This window comes from Stigmatopora argus, chromosome 3 (assembly GCF_051989625.1).
Source record: "Stigmatopora argus isolate UIUO_Sarg chromosome 3, RoL_Sarg_1.0, whole genome shotgun sequence".
NCBI lineage: Eukaryota > Metazoa > Chordata > Actinopteri > Syngnathiformes > Syngnathidae > Stigmatopora > Stigmatopora argus.
This window is the reverse complement of record NC_135389.1, coordinates 13,668,811-13,688,356: the sequence shown is the minus strand read 5'-3', so window position 1 is coordinate 13,688,356 and position 19,546 is coordinate 13,668,811. Positions and strand designations below refer to the sequence as shown.

At 43.7% G+C, this 19,546-nt stretch overlaps 4 protein-coding genes across 12 annotated transcripts; 2 read left to right on the top strand and 2 right to left on the bottom strand.

The window, feature by feature from the left end:
- The first annotated feature begins 43 nt into the window (after positions 1-43).
- Positions 44-2,225, top strand: fth1b (ferritin, heavy polypeptide 1b). Of its 5 annotated transcripts, none has more exons than XM_077597120.1 (5): positions 44-190; positions 839-952; positions 1,025-1,171; positions 1,385-1,510; positions 1,679-2,225. In XM_077597120.1, exons 2-5 carry the CDS (start codon positions 851-853, stop codon positions 1,835-1,837), a joined length of 534 nt encoding a protein of 177 aa, XP_077453246.1. In that variant the 5' UTR covers positions 44-190; positions 839-850; the 3' UTR covers positions 1,838-2,225. The 5 variants fall into 5 exon arrangements, with proteins under 5 accessions (XP_077453246.1, XP_077453245.1, XP_077453244.1 ...); XM_077597119.1 differs by lacking the exon at positions 44-190 and adding an exon at positions 454-691; XM_077597118.1 differs by lacking the exon at positions 44-190 and adding an exon at positions 454-769.
- On the bottom strand, positions 1,953-6,547 carry best1 (bestrophin 1). Its single transcript, XM_077597115.1, has 9 exons — positions 6,205-6,547; positions 5,548-5,642; positions 5,184-5,417; positions 4,788-4,942; positions 4,631-4,708; positions 4,048-4,200; positions 3,902-3,982; positions 3,675-3,826; positions 1,953-3,576 (listed from the first exon to the last, which is right to left on the bottom strand). The coding sequence occupies exons 1-9, from the start codon at positions 6,354-6,356 to the stop codon at positions 2,529-2,531; spliced, it is 2,148 nt and encodes a 715-aa protein (XP_077453241.1). The 5' UTR covers positions 6,357-6,547; the 3' UTR covers positions 1,953-2,528.
- A 156-nt stretch (positions 6,548-6,703) lies between these two features.
- Positions 6,704-14,563, top strand: rab3il1 (RAB3A interacting protein (rabin3)-like 1). 5 transcript variants are annotated; one of them, XM_077596722.1, is made up of 13 exons: positions 6,704-6,984; positions 7,649-7,874; positions 10,321-10,504; positions 10,594-10,689; positions 10,894-10,971; positions 11,110-11,223; positions 11,311-11,334; positions 11,670-11,798; positions 11,882-11,994; positions 12,815-12,838; positions 13,134-13,233; positions 13,317-13,383; positions 13,466-14,563. In XM_077596722.1, the coding sequence occupies exons 2-13, from the start codon at positions 7,696-7,698 to the stop codon at positions 13,549-13,551; spliced, it is 1,194 nt and encodes a 397-aa protein (XP_077452848.1). In that variant the 5' UTR covers positions 6,704-6,984; positions 7,649-7,695; the 3' UTR covers positions 13,552-14,563. The 5 variants fall into 5 exon arrangements, with proteins under 5 accessions (XP_077452848.1, XP_077452849.1, XP_077452845.1 ...); XM_077596723.1 differs by lacking the exon at positions 11,311-11,334 and having other exon boundaries at positions 6,705-6,984; XM_077596719.1 differs by having other exon boundaries at positions 6,705-6,984; positions 11,110-11,334.
- On the bottom strand, positions 13,841-18,913 carry epx (eosinophil peroxidase). Its single transcript, XM_077596718.1, has 15 exons — positions 18,827-18,913; positions 18,572-18,747; positions 18,357-18,489; positions 18,089-18,218; positions 17,781-17,987; positions 17,367-17,709; positions 17,130-17,290; positions 16,284-16,542; positions 16,016-16,186; positions 15,712-15,949; positions 15,436-15,647; positions 15,205-15,369; positions 15,017-15,100; positions 14,833-14,929; positions 13,841-14,727 (listed from the first exon to the last, which is right to left on the bottom strand). The coding sequence occupies exons 1-15, from the start codon at positions 18,910-18,912 to the stop codon at positions 14,670-14,672; spliced, it is 2,520 nt and encodes an 839-aa protein (XP_077452844.1). The 5' UTR covers position 18,913; the 3' UTR covers positions 13,841-14,669.
- Positions 18,914-19,546: the final 633 nt, after the last annotated feature.

Sequence of the window (19,546 nt, the reverse complement as noted above, 5' to 3'; positions counted from 1 at the left end):
GACGTCATATTCCCGTCAGAAATAACCTCAAACACATGCCGATTTGGTACTAATTTAGTACTCGACACATCATTATGTCGCGTTGAAGTTTACTTCCAGAACGTGCAGGCTTTCATGCAGTTTTTAGCTTTTCTATTTCATCGTCAACAAGCTTTCTCATCTCTGACATCACACGCATAAATAACAAACGGTAATGTTGGTATTTTAAAGTCATTTCCATGTTCTTTTTGTGCGTACGTAATTGCTTGCATTTGTCAGTGGTGAAAATGCATTGTAATTTAAAGACGCCTTCAAAATATTTTATATTATATAATAATTACGTGTAGCAACGACGTAATTATTATTAATTGAATACACTCGGATAACACTTGGCGAGAGGGGGCGTGGTGTCCTTACGCATGCTATGTGGTGCCAATTGTAACACTCAAAAAAACTAAATACAAAATGGCTGGAAATAAATAATTGTATATCTGCAGCTGCGAGAGAAAAACTTCAACATCAAAACAATAGACATACCTAATTTACCATCGGGATAGATGTTTTTTCAGGGATGCAGAAAATTGATTGCATACTTCAAATAAGGAGGCACTTTACTTTAGTGCTTGTCTTCTTTGTCAAAATGGATTTTATTTATATATTTTTGATTTTGTACTTGCATAGACACTTAATTGATTGACACTGACACTAACAGGTGATGCATTTTCAGCTGTAGGTGTCAGTCCTGACATGAAGTGCTTGCATGGCCCTTGTATTTAAGAGTACCTTAAATGTACTTTTTTTAAAATCCAGCAGATCAGTGTGGAAGATGAGCTCACTTTTTTCTCTCTCTGCTTTTAAGACAAATCAAGGAATGTCCTCCCAAATCCGGCAAAACTTTCACCAGGACTGCGAGGCTGCAATTAACAGGCAGATAAATCTTGAGCTGTATGCCTCCTATGTTTATCTCTCTATGGTAAGAAATTAAGCAAATAGTATAATGCATCCTTCTCAGCGGTGATTGATGATTTTTTTCTCTCGTTTTTAGGCATATTATTTTGAGAGGGATGATATTGCTCTTCCGCATTTCGCCAAGTTTTTTAGAGGCCAGACAAAAGAAGAACGTGAGCATGCTGAGAAGCTGTTGACCTTTCAGAACAAGAGAGGAGGCAGGATTCTCTTTCAGGATATCAAGGTATCATCATCATACTTATAATTAAATTGTCTTAGAACTGCTCATCTTTTCTATTGAAAAATTCTATGACGTGTCTAAGGTCAAACAGACAAGTGTCCTCATTTTAACATAGTAATTTCTAGACTAATGTAATCCCGACTAGATTCATTCTTGCAGAATCAACATGAAATACTATACGCTAAAATCAATCGTTTCTGATTGTATTCTTAAAAGAAACCTGACCGAGATGAATGGGGCAGCGGCCTGGAGGCTTTGGAGTGTGCCTTGCACCTGGAAAAAAATGTCAATCAATCGCTGCTGGAATTACATCAGATAGCGACGCAGCACGGCGACCCTCACGTACGTGGCGCGTAGTATTGTTCCCAGCATTAGGCACACCTGCATCCACATCTTAAAATCCACAGCAAATCTCAACACGTATTGGCACAAGACACTCATTGTTATTTTGCAAATCCAAAATGTCAGAGAGCTTTTAATGACACAATGTCTGCCCCTTGGTGCACTCAGATGTGTGACTTCATTGAGACCCACTATCTGGATGAGCAGGTCAAATCCATCAAGCAACTCGCTGACTGGGTTTCTAATTTGCAGCGCATGGGAGCACCGCAGAATGGAATGGCTGAGTATCTCTTTGATAAACACACCATGGCTGAGGAGGCCACTTAACTCACTTGCGATCAAGTGTCATCTCTTCAATCATAGGTGATATTTAGAAAGCACAAAATACCATAAATGATGTGTGCCGATGCGTGCTTAGGGACCCGGCCTTATTCATGCCACATTTCAAATGTTTTTTTCTAGAATTACACCGTTAAAAATGTGAAAACCGTGAAAAGAAGTATATACCTTTTTTTTATAGAGGCCAAATGTAGAAAATAAATACTTCTACTGTCTATAAGCAGTTTGATGTTGACATCACTGCTCCCCTTTTCTCATTTATTCGCCAGTGTAGCAGTTCATTATTCTGGTTGTAGACTAGCAAGAATGTTTCCAAACTAAATGTACCGTACATATTGTTTTCTTGTATGAAGAAAATATAGTATCAACAAAATGACTTTGACTGAAAGTGTTTATTGAAAAACAAACCAAGTGCTGTCCAAGGTGAAGCAAAAAAAGCAACCATCTGAAGGCGGGTCATTTTAAGTAATCCGCATAGTTTTTGTGTTTATTTCGTGCCCTTACGTTGACACTGAAATCTTTTAAGGGGCTTTGTGTCTCACAACTAGGTTAATTGTCCTGTAAGCACTCGACAGGAAGTGGAGATTTGTTTACACATGTGTCGCCACTTATGACGCCTAATGCAATTCTGTGTGTAAATGAGCACTTAAAATACAAAGGGCATTTTTTTGTTTTGTTTTCAGTCCTTTCTACTCACAGTTGTTTTGTTTCCGCCACCATCTACTAGCACGCCCAGCAGGTCCCCTTCAGCCAATGAGATTCCAGAATCATTGGGGGAATTTGGTTGATTGGCTTCTTGTTGCAAAGGCATCGAACCTGAAGCGCTCAACGTATTGAGCCCGCCGTTGCTCGCCTTCACGTTGGCGGGGAAGTTACTAAAGTTGCTAAGATTGGCGCAATTCTGAAGACTTCCTGCCCTGGCGGCACCGTTGCCGCCTGTCACGTTAATGCTGCCGGAACTGCTGTTGGGATTATTCGGATTTGCCGGCCCGTGACGAGAGGGAGGGGTGAACGAGAACACCCTTTCTCCCCCGCTTCCCGCAGTTCGAGCACTCGGGGGTCCCGCTTGGCTGTCTGCGGACGGCAAGGGGTCCAGCGTCAGGCACGGAGGAGGGGGTCGGCGAGACAGCAGGCCGTGCCCGCGCCTCAGTTTTGATATAGGACAGAGCTCCGGCGGTGGGTCGGGGAAGGAGAAGGCCGGGGCGTTGGGCGTCTCGCCCTCCTCGCTGAGCCAGGGGAAAGCTGACGACGGCGGGGGTGGCATGTGATTGGGGGTGTCGGGGGGCAGCAACTGTGAACCCACCGTCGGATGAGCGAGGGAGCTGCAGCTGCGATCCCATTCATTCTGGGGCCGGCGGGCGGGTCGCGGTCGGGCCACCGCGGGGGGCACGCAGTGGATGGGCGTCTGAGGGCAACTGTAAAAGCCCGCTCTCTCGTAAAAAGGGAGGCCAGAGAAGGCGTAATCCTGATCTCGCTCTGCGTTCGGCGGATGGCGGGCTTGGTGCGAGACCGACGGAACCTCCGAATGTAGGTAAAGAGGGAAGCGACTCAGTGGGGCGCCGGGGCGCCGGCGTAGCAAAGTGACCCGAGAAGAGCGAGGGAAGCTGGGGGACTGGACACCCAGAAAGCGGCCCAGACCTCCCAACAGTGGGGTGGAGTAGTTGGCTTCCTCGTTTTCTTTAATCTGCTCCAGGTTGGACTGAAACTCCATCTCCTCTTTCGGGACACTACGGAGTTCAACCATGTCAGCGTAAAAATGTTATCATTTTATCTGTTGCGCCACCAAAAGTTGCCACTGAATAAAGTGGTGGGTATTCAAGCGTACCTGATATCCAGAGCGGAGCCCATGAATGAGGGTTTGCAGTGATCGGCGCTGGCAGTTGTGTAGGGAGGTCGAGGTTCAGATTTATTCCAGTACATGTCCTTCTCAACCAGAGGGATGCTATCGTACATTTCGTCCACAGACAACAAAGATACCTGAAGACAATAAAACACATCAATGACGGACATTTGTTGGGTATTGAGCTTTCAGATTAGCAATAGCATCAAAACCTGTAAATTGCGATCGACAAGCCAGTTTGTCTCAAAGTCGTCGTCATCTTCACCAAAAGGATTTATGAGTTGCTCAGCCACCTGAAACCGGGACCAGATCAGAAACCGACAATTTATCGAGCAGGTCGTGTCGTGTCGTGTCAGACCTTCAGCCAGCCGACGTAGAAGAAAAATTGCAGCAGAGTGAAGACGGGTAGATAAAAGTCCAGGTCGTGACCGGGGTAGCCCTGGGCTGGATCCAAGAACTGACGGCCAATCAGACAAGCTAGAAAGAAGCTGTATACTGCCACAGTGGCTACCTAACCACATAGAAGGGAGAGGAAAGCTGATATTTTGGCATTCAGACCATTACATATACCATCATGACAATCAATTTCTTATTCTTTCCTCTCTCAACTAAATTTAAAGCCACACGATCACCTCGGCTGTCGCGCGTGCTGACTGCTGAGCTAATTTAGAGTGTCAGGAGAAAAAGCTGTGCAAATACAAAGTAAAAGCCTTAGTCTCAGTGCGTTTAAAAGAGCATACAGACAGTTGCAATTAAAGACTGGACTGTTTGGCATAATAGCCAGAACTCTTAACTTCCACAGTGAAAAAATGCGGATTCAAATCCTTGTTGGCGACGGAAGCAGAAAGAGCAAGGGAGAGGAGTTTTTTTTTTTTTTTTTTCATACAGTGAATGGTCTATGTTGTGATGTAATAATGCAGATGTATAAACGGAAACTGAACCTGAGTATACACGAGTGGCAGGCTGACCCAGTCATAACCATAGAGCTTCATGCACTTTGCACGTAAACTGTTTAACTCCTAAAAAAGGAAGCAGAAAAATAAATCTTATTTATATATTTGCTTTCTAAGCTCATAATATGGACAAAAAAACACATACTGTGAGAATTGCGGTGAGAGCCACGTCATTGTTGATGCGACCCTCTGTACGAGCCCGCAAAGCCAGGCTGACAAACCACATGCAGGGAACCCAGAACTTGTTATGAGGTGATGGCAAGTCCTCCAGGTGCTTCAGTTCCTCTGATGTCATTAAACCTGTTTGGAAACCAAAAAAAATGTATACAAGATTTTAAAAAAAAAGAAAAAAACTCAGATTCCTCATTTAATCCCATTAAATTCCCTACAAAATGTCCAGAAAACCTGCATTTATGTAAGCATTTAAGTGGTTTTTCACTCTTTGCGTTGGTCAGCAGCCTAGTCTTAATCTCAGCACTGCATTACATCATCCGAAAACAACACGTGTAGTTGTACAGAGAGGTCAAATGCCACGCCGTACCTGCCTGTACCAGGTGCTCCATGGTTGGAAACCTTTTGTAGACGGCCGTGCTGATGGAGCGGTAGATGAGAACGCCAGAGAGATTGGCGTAACGCATCAAAGTGCGGCGGGTCAACCTGGCAGCCTCGTCGGCTCCGCGCACGTGGCCTCCCACTAGTGATGCCAGGCGGTCGGGCCAAGGGACGTTTTCAAACTGACCCCACCAGCGAGATACCACCAAGGTCACATAGAAACCTACAATGCGATGTGGAAGGGGAGGACACTTGAGAAAGGGTTTCCTTTTTAGTTTTCAGAAGTTCACAGCTACAATCCTGGGTGCTCACGTTCAAGGTGTGTTGTAAAAAAAAAAATCAGGTTGACTCACCGAGGACAAAGGACACCGGGATGAGCTCTGCATAGCGGTTACAGTACATAGACAGTTTCTCAAAGAGCCTCTTCTGCTCAACATTTAATAAAAACCTAGTGAGGAAAAGAGCTCATTAGTTTACACGTTCAGACTTCACAGTACAAATTCACAGTAGTAAGATGAAAAGAGCCACATGTGGCTCTGGAGCCACAGCATGCAGGCATCTATTATCGTCAACGGCACTGAACGGCTTCAAGAGAATACATGTTTTTTTAAATGTAAAACAAGCATGTAACTTGCTATAGAGCTCAAATATTCAGGTTAACTGAGAATTGGCAGTGAATTAATTTAAATATATAGTCTGGGAAATAATTTTAATAGGCTAACATGATTTGAGAAGCAAGTTGTTTGAGTTCAGACTGTGGTCACGGAACAAATTCAACTTGTATCCCAAGACACGTTTTTCTGTCGGGTGTTTTTTTTCTATATAAAGAAGAATATTATTAGATATTATGCTTTATCCATCTAGTCAAATCAGATCAAATGAAATACTGTTTAAAAAAATGTCTTTAAAAGATCTCAATGTTCAAGAGTTGAACCGCATCAAATTGTCAAATGTTCTCTAATCATTTGTAGTAGACTGATGGCCCCGATTTGAGGCCTTTTCGCTGGTACCTATAAATAACGCTGAAGAAGTAGTATAGCAGAGTGAAGATGATGAGCTCCCTGTAGAGGAGCTTGTAGATGCTGCCCTTCCAGCGCAGGAGCAGGTGAAAAAAAGTGCCCAGGCCTGCATCTGCCACTCTGCGGGAGTAGGTCACTGTCATTGCCGCTGCTGCTCCTGCTTCGTCTTCTCAAAGGCCGACTTCCTCGTCTCGCACGGGCCTAACATGAAGGACACCTCTTTTGCCTGGTCTTGCATGGGAAATCAGCAGTCGGCCATGGCTGCCGGTGTGAACCGGAGGAGAAGAATGTTGGTGAAAGAGAAGTGGGAGCAGAAAAAGGAGAGAATGGAGCTTCTACACCTCCGGTCACTTGATGTCTTAAGCTGTTGGGCGCAACAAAGCTGCATTGTTGAGCTCACGGAGGCTCTGTTAATCTCAACAAATCACACACAGACGCACAACTGGTTGCTTAGATACATATTTTACTTGATGAACGTGTTTTAGAACACTCGGGAGCGTGAAAAACTGTTCTTATGAGTTAATGTTCGAAGGGAATTTTAAAAAAAATGCAATATTGAAAAAAAAATAGCACATGTTGAGCCCTCTGATGGAAGAAGTGTGTGTGCATAGGCGGGGTAGTCGGCCTGAAGGTGTTAGTGATTATTAACCCTCGCTGTCTAACCAGAAAGGCTGCAACAAGGGCGAAGTGCGGACAGAGTTCACCCGTTTAAATTCCACGGCTATGCCAATCTAGAACATTGGAATCACATTTGAAACGCCTGGACAGTTGGTGAGTGGGTCTTAATTGATGTTTTTAAAAGTTCCTATTGCATATTTGGATGATAGATCTGAGTTAGCGGGCTACTGTGATCTGTGGTGGTTATCGTATTGAAATCATATAAAATGTCGCCATCACACATTTTTGCATGGCAATCAGAATCCAAGTCACTTGATTTTGAACCGATCCAATACCTTAGAAATGTATTAGGAGGGGAAAAAGCATATTTAATTGTCTTTTTTCCCCTCAATTTGAACAATGCGTTCCCAGCATTTCGCCATTATTAGCACAGCAGTAGTTTCAAGGAAGTGAAAAGAATTGACAAATATCTCAAATGTAGCAGATAATGTTTGAATATTAAATAATTCACTTATATAAGAAATCACGTTGGTCATCCAGTGTGATGGATTGCATAATCTTGGTTGTGATTTTTCTGATGTTTCTGCTGCTGATGGACATTTTCTCTTTGTTCTCCAAAGTTTGTTTCAACAATATAAATACAAAAAAACATACTGTATACAGTGTATGTTGTAACATTTTTTCAACATACACTATACGCATGTTATTTGTAATATACGTTTGTTGCTTTTAACTTTTTGGCTCTCATTGAGAGTCCAATCCAATTCTGGTGGAGGCTGACATTGAGTAATCATATCTGACTCCATTGTCTTTGCAGAGGACACAAGTGGACCAAATTGAAGCAATTTTGAGATTTGCAGGGACATGGATGCTTTTGAGGGTATCCACAGTGTTCAGATTTCCTCATCTCCGCCACCTGTGCCATCCTCCAGTCGGTCTTATGAAGTCCTGAAAACGGGCAAGTCGGGTATAGCGGTGTATTCCTCTCAAGTGTTCTTTGGGACTCCGTCTGAGAGGACGGCAAAGAGCTGCGTGGTTGGAAGGTACGTCGTTTGAATCCTAATTGTGCTGTTGGCAAGAGATGAGTGGCCGTTTCCAGAATAATGTGAATTGAACACTCAAAAATGTACTTGAATGCTTAAATTGATCTAGTAGCACCAGACGATACCATTACAAATGAGCAAACCTAATTTGATTGGACATTCAGCAAATAACATGACACCCTGCATGAGTCTATTTTAGTTAGTAGCTCATTATGAACTGTGAACTTATTGTTGCCAGTAGGTTATTATCGTCTGCAAGGTTAGTATTAAGCTAGTACATAGATGGCATGTGCTTTCTTTGTTTGGGTCTCTGCAGTTGTATCTTCATCTTGTTTTTTTTTTTAACTAATTGACTTCCATTGAAACTGGGAGGCTCTCAGATTGGATGTTTTTGTTGTTAATGGCAGCCAATAAGTTAACAGTGTGATGCAACTACATCATTCATTCCTTCATTTTATGAATCACTTATCCTCACAAGGGTTACGGGGGGTGCTGGGGCCTATCCCAGGTAACTCCGGGCACCAGGCGGGGGACACCCTGAATCGATGGGTGCTCGGATGATTCGCCTAAAGACGTTTCCCCGAAGGACGATTGACCGTTCGGTGGAACGTCCATTCGGCGACCTGTCCGTCTGTCAAACGTCCGTCGGGGAAACGTCTTTAGGCGAATCATCCGGCCACGGAATCGATGGCAATCCAATCGTGGGGTAACGAGAAGACGGACAACCATTCACATCTAGGGTCAATTTAGAGTGTTCAACCAGCCTACCCAGGATGTTTTGGGGATGTGGGAGGAAACCAGAGTACCTGGACAAAACCTACATAAGCCCGGGAAGAGCATGCAAACCACACACAGTGATGACCGACCTAGGATCGAACCCTCGACCGCAGAACTTTGACGCCGACTCTCTTGCACCTGTAACTACATCATTAACCTCCTATGACCTGGCGTCCATGTGTGGACATCACATTTTTGGTTTTCAAAGACTACAATGTTCAATTTTGGACTACAAGGGCCTGGCGTTCACTTATGATGTGGACATCATATTTCTCAGAAATTACATCATGTAAAAAGATAATTATTTGTTTTTACACACATCAGGTCCCAATTAGTCTGAATATCAAAGAGATAATAAAAATGCATGTGTTGCAAGAGTTTGGATCTTAGGAGGTTAAAAACAATTTTGCTATTCTGATAAATTAAGTTATAAGTTTGTCACACGATAAATTCTACTTGGAATAGTAAGTATCACCATCATAGTATTAAGAATAGGAAGGAAGAACACTTTCTATTCCAAAAGTTTCAACTTCAGCTGAGTTTTGGCAATTGACGTTTCGGTCACGTGGTTTCATACCCAACCTTTTAGTCGGTGCGTTGTCACGTGACTTCGAAGCTGGACAGAAGTGAGCAAAAAACTCACCGAATGTCCCACGTCTCAAAATACATTTGAAAGGGAAATGGTAAAAGTTTGGCGTGGAATAATTGAAAAAAAAATCTACGTGAAAAAATAATAATACATAAAATCTACGTGGAAGCAGTTGTTTGCGAGCGTCTGTTGCGCCTTCTTGATGACGTCAGCGTCCGCATTCCTTTGCCCTGATTTGATTTTGAAACGGAGTCAAGCCAACGAGAAGCGCTCGTCAAAATTGCATTTTTATTTTATTTTATTTACAGTAAGAACAGCCGGAGGACGGACTGACAGATTCGTCTTTTGTGGATGTTGACGGGGTAAAAATGTCATTCTTTGAGCGGGGGAACGATATGAACACAAAGTTGGTAACTCGTTCTGCTAACGTCAACTTTAACAGTTGACAAGCGCAACTATGCCGAGAGTTTTAAAATCGTCGTTTTGGTAATATTTAAAGAGCCATAATTTCATCAGAGAGAAGAAAAAAAATGTGTACATTGTTCGTTTTATTACTATCAGATGTTGTCACGTGGTTTCATATCACAAGAGTATTTTAATGTAGTTAAGTGAAATTATTGTATACATATATCGGGCAGACAAAACGGTATTTTGTTTATTACTTGCAAGATTTTATCACAACATGTTTAACTAGAAAATTCAAAGGTAAGAACAGTACAGAATGCAGAATTAGGGCTGGAAAATTAATTGTGCTTAATCATTATTTTACCCACAATTGATAATGAACTTGACTGTCAGTAATATTTATTCTAAAGTGTCTCTTTTTTTGCGTATATCATCAAACAATTTCACAACCAGTATTTTACCAAAGTGTCTGTTTGCAATGATCACATGTTCAGCATGTGAGTTTTTAATTTTATTTTATGGTTGTGATATCCTCATTTTTTTTGCTGTTGTTCTGCAAATTTGTTCCATTTTGAAAATTCATACCATTGTAACATTAACCATTATGTCATGCATATTTGAAGTGTGAGAATCTGTAAACTGTGATGAAAGATGGATGGTTTGTCATCCATTTAGGTTGGTAGATCTGGATCCTGAACCAGAACCCAGATTGGAGGAAAAGGGCCAAGCTCCGCCTATGTCGGAAGTCGGCAATGGTGTCCATTCCCGCTTGCGCAGCTCCTCATTGGAAATCCGAGAGAAAGAAATTCGGGAAAAAGGCTCGGAGATCCTTAGAGAACAGTTAGATGCGGCAAAGAAGGTACTACACTTACATTTCTTGAATGCAAACAGTGCAGCAAAAAAGGGAAGTATAAAACTAGTGAAATGCTTTCTCCTCATCTTTTTCAGGAACTAAAACTCAAAGACAAGGAGTGTGAGCGTCTGTCGCGGGTCAGGAATCAGTTGGAACAAGAACTAGAGGAGCTCACTGCCAGTCTGTTTGAGGTCAGCAGCCCAAAATCACTTCGACTTCAGATGAATTGGATGAAATATATCAATATTAATGCCACTATTCCATTCTGGCATTCTCCAAAACAGAAAAGTTTAAAAAAAAATAGCCCAAATACTGACTCATTTTTAGCAGCATCGTCTTATACATTTGAAACTGCATTTTTAAATGACTGGGAATTATTTCCATATTCACAATAGGAGGCTCACAGAATGGTGCGGGAAGCGAATGTTAAACAAGCAGGATCGGAGAAGCAAGTGAAGGAAGCTCAAGGGAAGGTCTGTACTGGTCAAACTGACATCTACTAGCCCGACTTGCTCATATTATAAGAAGAGCAACCACCGTTGAAAAAAAGAGGTGCCTACGTCAACACATCTTGTTCCTGTTTCGCTCTGCATTTCTGCGCCAACTTCCAGATTGACGTCCTCCAAGCAGAAGTGACAGCACTCAAGTCTCTGGTGTTGACATCCACGCCATCCTCGCCCAACCGCCAACTGCATCCCCAGCTGCAAGTCCCGGTCACCAAACAGGTCGGGGCTCACAGTCGCAACAAAAGTATTAGCGCTGGTGTACCGTCCCCACCTGGCAAAGCAGAATCTCTTTCGCTCCCTGTTCAGCCTGTGGCTACAGAGAACCGAGAGGTAATGGGGGGCCTCAAATGGGTGGCGGTTTTGCCTTTTCGCCAAATCCTCGCTGCCCTCTTCATTTAGCTGCTTTCTATTTTTCTTGAAACTTCTTTCTGGTCTCAGCTTGCTGTTCCCGCTCTTCTCTCGCTGATTCTCTTCCTTTTTGCTTGGCCAATCTTTCAGTATGTTGTCAGGAGTAGAGAACTTAGCTGGTAACCAGGCCAGTAAGCCAGGTAACTTTCTCCCCTCCGCAGAGCTCAGAATTGTAATCCTGTTGCCGTTTGAACCCAGTCTTCACCCCCGTGTGCTTTTGTTGAGAAGATGAGTGAGGGACTGTCATATCTCCACAGACAGACTCTGTTTTGTACGCGGAGTTCCTCATGTGGAAAGAGCACCCGAGTCTAGACCATTCATCCGCTCTCATGAGTCGAATCTACAGAGAAGACATCGCTCCCTGCCTCTCTTTTACACGATCTGAGGTCAGAATCTCCTCACCGCCGTCAGATGGAATTGTATTTTCAGATTTTTGCGATTTCATTGACGCAGCCTCTTGTGTCCACAGCTGTCCCAGTTAGTGCAGAGCGCCGTGGAAAACAACTCTCTGACCATCGAGCCCGTGGCCATCTCAAGCGTACCGATGGTTAAAGCCTCGGCGGTAGAGTGTGGAGGACCAAAGTGAGTTGCCAATAACAGCCGCACCCTCCTGTTTTTCACCATTCACCTAAAAAAAAGAAGAAAAAAAAACAAACTTAGGTGAGCCAATAAGGTTTCTGCAGTGGCCAAACACAGAGCATTGAGGAACGCTGGTCAATTGATGTACACTTGTATATCGGCAGCATTTCAATCTTAAAATAACTTAATTTAAAAAAACCTGACTTTTGCTCTTTAAATATTCTACAAAAAGATATTTTAAAAAAGTACACAATCCTATCTTTTCAATATTTATGAATAATAGTTCAGAACATGAATGTTTCTACATAACGTAAAGAAGATTGCTGACCTGATTCCCTCAGCTTACGAGAAATATGGATGACACAATGTACATATTTTTTTCCACCTATTGACACTTTGGAATAAGTATATGTCAAAAAAACTGAGCTATGTTAACTTTCACTGTGCTTCACAAAAATAAAATAAAAACAAAAAAAACAAAATCCCAAGGCTATCAGATGACTATCAGACTGCACAAGACCCTAATTGGCCCCCGGGCTGTAAGATGGAGACCTTTGCTTTAGCCAATCCAGAACAAGAATTGTGTTCGCTTATCTTATATACCTGACAACTCAAGTCATTCAAATTTGCTGTAGTTCTTCTCAATGCTTAGGAAATTTACAATACATAGTCACATTAAATCAGGAAAATAATAAAACACAATATTTCCACTTGTATAACTTCTCACTTCATACAGTCGTCTCACAGTCTTAGGCAGGTGGGTGAACTTAATCAGTGGGTACTTTTCCACTCAGCACCTGACTTTCAAATCTTGTGTTTCCAGTGACTGTAGGGCAGCAGTGGAGACGTAAGTCCTCACAGGAAACTTGTCGGCTTTGACTAATCTGCATTTACTGTAGCACGGGTTGTCTCATGTGCTGCCAGCATGGAGAAGACCAGCAGTTGTCTCTCTGACCAATGTCAATAAATGCACCCGCTGCATGCATCTGACCGCTAACCATCAACATGTTGCTCTCTAAATGACTAAGCTAACCTTTAATTGTGCACTACTCGTTATTTTTTGGCCTGGTTCGCAGCACCTCTGAACACCATGTGTACATTATTGAAGCTGCAGTGAGTTGAACAGTCCATTTTCTCAACAGAAAATGTGCGCTGAGCGGCGTGTCTCGATTGTGCAGACATCGCATTAAACTCGGCGACAAAGGAAGCTATTACTACATTTCCCCTTCCAGCCGAGCACGGGTACATTGGACCGCGTCTTTTATTCAGAGCTCCGTTAACCTCCCGCCTTTGCTATAATTCCTGTGGTCTTTTTGCCTTTCCAGATCACGGCCGTATGCAACTTCTTCACGTATATTCGCTACATTCAGCAGGGCCTGGTCAGACATGACGGTAAGTTTATTCACAAATGATTTTTCTCCAATTTATTAAGACAAACCCAAATTTTGATTGTGCTCGTTTCGCTCGTGTCCAGCGGAGCAGATGTTCTGGGAGGTGACGCGTCTCCGAAGGGAAATGTCCATGGCCAAGTTGGGTTTTTACCTCACGGAGCATGGTTAAACGATACGATTGACCGAAGTGAAATGAGAACTTGGAGACATCAGGCTTATCATGCGGTAACTTATCAGAGATCAACCAAGAAAACTGTAATCGTATAATAATTCAAAGAACGGGAAAGTACGTTTTAATATCCCTTTGGCAGTTTTTGATTTCACACATGAAATCCCCACAATTTTATTTGTCCATTAAAATGAAAATATGCTAGGCGGTTGCATCTAAAGGCTTTATTAGGTACGTACAGTAGAATGTTATGAAAAAATTTACAGACAATTGAAATGCAATTTAAGTTTAGAAGCTTCATCTTTTAAATGAAATGCTGACCCATCAAAACCAACACTTATGTCGAGTTTTATACGTCCAAAATCAACATACGTATGTACTAACTATCTTGTAATGAGCCGTCACAACTATGCATGAATGCCGTCTGTAGCTGTGCCAGACAATTTGTATTGGCTATTTTATCTCATAGTATCTATGTTTTATCATTGTTCTTTTTCACAATCAGTTATATTGGGAAGGTGATAATGAAGGAATGTATAGATGTGATAAGTGCAATAACCACTTCATTGCCTCTAAAGGCCTTGAGGTCCCAATGTCTGCGTACTGAGAAGTGCCAACACTCCATTGAAGCCTGACTGTGTGCCACATTTGTCTTTTCCTAAAATGTGATACTTCAGATTGTAAGCATAGATAAAGGTTTGGAAATGAGATCTGTAATGTGGTCATCAGCATGAATGATCCATTTACAATGACATAAAGCACTTTGGGACACACCCATAGTTGTCCTACAGGTTCGTAAGTACAAACTGCAGGCATACTGAATCAACATAGAGGCCATGTCCCACTCAAAAGGGCTTCATGGAAAGAAACTGTTTTTTTTCTTCCTGCGCAGACATTCCAGTAGGCCTGTGGTTTCCGGCTTGAAATACCTTTTGTAAGCTTGATGCTTTGCTTTACTAGCTTGGCAATACAGTTCACAGGTGGCTTTAATAAATCATTTGTTTATCATTGATTACAGTGAGTGTGGTGTGTGACACAAAGGCACAAAGGACAAAAATGCCTCTGTTAATTTGCGTGACAATGAACGTTTCAGTTGGTCTGCAGATTTCAGTGTTTGTTTAATCTGTCCCTTGGCAACATCTGGCACAGACTAACGCCTCTTTCTTCGGAAAATACCTGAGACAAAGACATTTAAAATTTTTATGACTTATTACTGTTCCTCTGAGGTCAGATTGAATGAAAGGCTATATTTCAGCATTATTTGCATCTTAGGTTACTTGCCTTCGAAAACAGCTGAGGATCAGTAGTATTCCGGCAAAACCACCAATCACACCTATGGCTGCCGTGACAGCCAAAATGGTGGATGGTGTGGTTAATTCTGCATCAGTGCATATAAACAGGACAGAGTACCTTAGTGTTAAACAATATGCTCGGTTTGTTTCAAGAAAATCCCTACTAAACCAACCTGAGCACGAAAAAGAACCTGGCTCGTTGAGACACTCCATGTTTTGTGGGCAAACCGGAATTTGTTGTTCACATTCATTTATGTCTGCGTGGAAACAGGAGATGGAAAATTGGGGTGTGATAGGTGTCGGTAAGAAAGTTGAGGCTAAAAATAATATTTGAACATATTCTAGTCAGTAAGATTTGAACCCTGGCATGTTGGAGGTGATGAACTCCACCTCTGACTTGGTGCATCACAGCTGATGGAAGAAGAACCTTGCAGCTGGAACCCAACTTGACAATCAAAGATGACCACAGAATCACATAGCAGAGAGTAGCCAGACTGAATTCTGGGTATGGGACCGCAGGTGGGATCTTGGAGAGAGGTCACCACAACATTGTCACAACATGATGCACGCGTCTCTTATTCACCTTCTTCACCTGAGTTTGGTTCTTTCCACGGGCTGAGGTCAAGTTTGGGGATGAGCGGATTCGAGCAAGCCAACATGGAGTCCGGATTCTCTGTGCGAGAGAAGGGGTCTTCGGGTACATGGGTAATATGGGTGTTTTCACAAATGATTCGGGACAGTGAGACGGCACGAAGGTGAGACCTCTGGGGGCTGGTGAACACGCCCTTCCTCTCCCACCAAAACCTTGAAATACATTTCTTGTTTCTGAAACATTCTTTAGGAGTGACGAAACAGACATTCATTCTACCTGTCACCGTCTCTCAGTGCCCTAAATTGTCTTCCCAGCAGACAGGACAACAGTGGTCCAACCCGGCCTCCAGGTAGAGCCGGTTCAGAGATGGCCCCCACCCACACGTCGATATTGTGCGGTGTGCCATACAGTTCCTGGAATTTGCCAGCTACAGATGGATTACCCATAATGTCTGCCAGCTCCTTGGTTGTGTTGGGAACAGCGAGACCGCAAAACCTCCGCCATGAGCTGTATCCTAGTTGGGGATCAAAGGACAAAGATGAGGTAAAAGTCTGATTGATTTTAGAGTTGATGCCAGTACCCGGTAGTCCGTGGTCTCTTCCTCTCTGGAGGTTGAGGGCCCCAAGGTCCAGAGGCATCCCGCCTTGTGCCTGAAACAGATGCTCTGTCAGTTCCTCGACCATCATCTGACCAGGAGTCTGGAGCTTTGCTGGAGACAGCAAGAGGCCACGTAGCAATGGGTCTATACCACCTGATGAGTACGAGAAGCAGGAGATAAGACTTAACAGGTCGGCGGACCTACCCCGTATTCCAGCGAGAAACGACATAACTATAATTAGTTTGCATACCCTCCTGGACTACTCTCCACGAGGCAAACAAAGAATTATGCAGGGGTAGTGAGGGATGCTGGGAGTTGGGGGCATATCCGGGCCCAAGTCTGCTCACGATTGGCTGCACGGTGACATGAGCAAAACGAAAAGCGGCGGTGGCAAAGACGTTGGCAATGCTGGGATTTGTGTTAGGGTTGTAAGCTTCGTAGGGAGGCATTTGCTTTGATGTGGCCTCCTCTCCGAGAATCCGCGGTAGGTAGTGCTCCCATGTTACAATCTGAAAGCACCAAGGCTCAAATGAGCCAGTGGGAAAAAAGTCAAATTTGATTAGAGCTGACCCAGGACAAGCTAGCATGATAGCTAGTATGTAGATACAGTCGTACCTCTACTTACAAAGTTAATTGGTTTCTGAACTTTTTTTGTCAGTTGAACATTTTGTAAGTATTTATTTATTAACTTACTTATTACCTATCTATTTAATGTCTAAAATGCCTTCCCTATTTCTGCATCCTCACCCTCTTGCTACTGTGACAACGAAATTTACCGAATACGGGATGAATAAAGTTATCCAATCAAAAAAAAAGTAGAGCAGTACTTTATATGTAAATATTCTAATTCGTTCCACGGTCCCCACAAAACTACCAACTACATAAACCCTTAAAATTCATCCGTGTCCCAATTTGTGTGAAGACACACAAAAATGACGTTTACATAGCTTGGACCTTTTTTCGTATCTTGAGGCACTCATTTGGATCTCAAAAGGTTTCGTAACCTGAAAATTTCCTACCGAGAGGCATTCATAAGTAGAGGTATGACTGTAACTATTTAAGCTCTAGAACCCCCGACACATTTGAAACATTGTACCTGGTGAATGGCGCCGATGATCTTCCTGGCCTCATGGTAGAGGGTGTCGGGACTCCAGTGGGGATTTAGGTGGTGTAGCTCAGCCACCAGGCGGTTGTGCTCTCGTAGAAAGAGTGTGTGAAGGACCACCATGCCTAGATTTTCATTGGCTCTTGAATCACCTGTCAAACATTACGTACTCATTAGTTGCTGATGCGGGAACTCAAGTACTACTCTGGAAACCGAGACCAAACACACCCGCTTGGAAGCACGACGTGGCATTGTCCCGAAGCACGGCACGCTCTCTTGGGCCACACGGGTCCAAGTTAGCCTGCTGGCGAGGCATGAACGGCATGTAGGCCAACTCCCCGTCCGAGTGCTGCGTGTTGCATGCCATCGAGCCGAGCGGCGAGGTAGGATCCCGCAGTCCGAGAACTTGTTTATCGGAGCTACCGTACACCATGCTGGCGTCCACAAAAGCGGTGATTGCGTTGAGTTGTTCACGGCGCAGATGGGGCTCGGCTCCATCTGCGCAGCTTGGAGCCGAGCGGAAGAAGGGCATGCAATTCTGAATGCCGTACCGAGGATCAGATGGTGGGATCTGAGGATTTAGTTTTGGTTTAACCAGCAACCAAAATCTGGCTGTCCCCAAAAAATATATAGATGAAAAACCTCAATGGGGAAACAGGGCGTATCCCGGCTGCAGGTACGAGTGCAATCCGTTCCGGTCCGGAAAGCTGCTGTGCTTGGACTCTGGGGGGTGAGCACCAGGTCGTGATCAATCCACTGGCCCCACTCTACAAGCAAGTGGGAAAGAGTTGAGTCCAGAGAGATGTTGTCATTTGGAGTGAACAGAATCTCCTGAGACACCAGCCGGACCTGCGCAGATGGTCAAGCAAAGCGATGCGGGGGGCAAAATTGTCAAAACACTAGACAGAAGAAATGGCGGAGTGTAAGGAAGAGTGCTAAAAGGGTCTTACTGGGGGAAGGCTGAAGTTGTGGTAGGTGTGATCTGGATCCCAGCCTCTGGGCATTCCCCACAAGTTTTCATACTCAGGAGGCAGCCAACGAGAATAAGGAATGTTTGCAGAACCCCATTTGGGATATTGTCTGAGCAGGGGGAACAACAACAAGCAAAATTTAAAAAAAAATCCTTTCCAATGATATTTAGCGTTAAAGACACATCACCCCTAGGGAAACTTCAGGGTACTTGGAAGAAGAAATTCCACAAAAACACATTGCGCTGACTTGTTGTTGCAGCGCCCCGTGATGGCCCTGTAACGCTCGGCCACGCAGCCAGTAGGACAGCCGCCCGTGTTTACTTGAGCCGAGCAGCCACTCGCTTGCAGTAGATGCTCCACATCTGTTTCACTCAGCAGCTCTGTTGAGATGTGAATCACTCATACCAGAGTATGAAGAGTAAATGAAGTATCCATAGTGTGTATTTGGTCCAAGACACGTACCGTGACGGCCAGGCTGGGTCATTGTGTGAGTGTAAACAATTTCTCGGATCAGCTCCACCGTGTTGTCCAGCAGCTCAGCGGCCCGCATGTGGGTCTTGCTCGTGCTTTGTGTGCGCTTGAAGTGAGCCAGAAGATCCGTCGGTCTCAGAGCGCCTTCGGACAGGGACTTCTTCACCCTACGTGCGGCAAATTTTTAAACAGGCTGTTCTTTTATTAATGGGGGTGATGTTGCCAAGTTGCCAGCAAAATGGGGACCTTTCGCTCGTGCGAGCGTAGGCGGCATCGGTCAGTTCAATGGCCCTGCGAAGAGCTTCCTTCACAAACACAGAGCCCACCTTCATTGTGTCTGAAATTAAACCAAAAAAAAGAACAATTCATCTTGTTGCTCTGTTAGAGCCCTACTTCAGAGCAATCAAGGAACCAAATCAAGGATGTTGAATAATTGCTCTACAGGCTATTCGTAGTCCTACCTGAGTTGTTGTCTAATGGCATTGCACGCCTCGGGAAAGACAAGAGTAAAATGATGGTCACCTACAAGAAGACAAGATTTTAAAGGAAATATCTCACACAAACATGTCAATTTAAAGCAACTCACCCCATGTAATGTGTTCATCTTGATATGTACACGGTTATTATCGGGCTCCTTGTTCAGGACAGTATCTTACTGCTGTTCTGACTGAGGCTCATGGCCAACGCCAGCAGGTGTGTGTGTGTATGTATCAAATGGGCATTTATACATGAGCAGGTATGTGCAGAATCTCCTTATCGCTCCTGGAAGGCTACATCAAACAAAAACCAACCCGCCTTCACCTCAACAATCTTTTTTTTCCATTTAATTGATGTTGAAAAGTATTCTGTCATTTTTGGGATGATGTCAAATATATGAATGTGTGTGATGGAGGGCTGAACTAGGGGTAGGAAAACTCTGGTGATTAAGGGTTGGTTGTAGTATTAAGAAACATTCATGCGTCGTCA

What these genes read in the sequence shown, in the direction of transcription:
- fth1b (XM_077597117.1), top strand. Translation starts at nt 806, where the DNA reads ATGAGCTCACTTTTTTCTCTCTCTGCTTTTAAGACAAATCAAGGAATG. An exon ending in CCTATGTTTATCTCTCTATG is followed by an intron (nt 953 to 1,024) that starts GTAAGAAATTAA and finishes TCTCGTTTTTAG; the next exon opens with GCATATTATTTTGAGAGGGA. An exon ending in CGCAGCACGGCGACCCTCAC is followed by an intron (nt 1,511 to 1,678) that starts GTACGTGGCGCG and finishes TGGTGCACTCAG; the next exon opens with ATGTGTGACTTCATTGAGAC.
- best1 (XM_077597115.1), bottom strand. Translation starts at nt 6,356, where the DNA reads ATGACAGTGACCTACTCCCGCAGAGTGGCAGATGCAGGCCTGGGCACT. An exon ending in TCTACGTCGGCTGGCTGAAG is followed by an intron (nt 3,983 to 4,047) that starts GTCTGACACGAC and finishes TCCCGGTTTCAG; the next exon opens with GTGGCTGAGCAACTCATAAA. An exon ending in TTGTCGATCGCAATTTACAG is followed by an intron (nt 3,827 to 3,901) that starts GTTTTGATGCTA and finishes TATTGTCTTCAG; the next exon opens with GTATCTTTGTTGTCTGTGGA.
- rab3il1 (XM_077596719.1), top strand. Translation starts at nt 7,696, where the DNA reads ATGGATGCTTTTGAGGGTATCCACAGTGTTCAGATTTCCTCATCTCCG. An exon ending in TGGCTACAGAGAACCGAGAG is followed by an intron (nt 11,335 to 11,669) that starts GTAATGGGGGGC and finishes ATATCTCCACAG; the next exon opens with ACAGACTCTGTTTTGTACGC. An exon ending in CCCCTTCCAGCCGAGCACGG is followed by an intron (nt 13,234 to 13,316) that starts GTACATTGGACC and finishes TTGCCTTTCCAG; the next exon opens with ATCACGGCCGTATGCAACTT.
- epx (XM_077596718.1), bottom strand. Translation starts at nt 18,912, where the DNA reads ATGAAGGTGGGCTCTGTGTTTGTGAAGGAAGCTCTTCGCAGGGCCATT. An exon ending in ACAACTTCAGCCTTCCCCCA is followed by an intron (nt 17,988 to 18,088) that starts GTAAGACCCTTT and finishes CCATCTGCGCAG; the next exon opens with GTCCGGCTGGTGTCTCAGGA. An exon ending in GTGGAGAGTAGTCCAGGAGG is followed by an intron (nt 16,187 to 16,283) that starts GTATGCAAACTA and finishes CGTACTCATCAG; the next exon opens with GTGGTATAGACCCATTGCTA.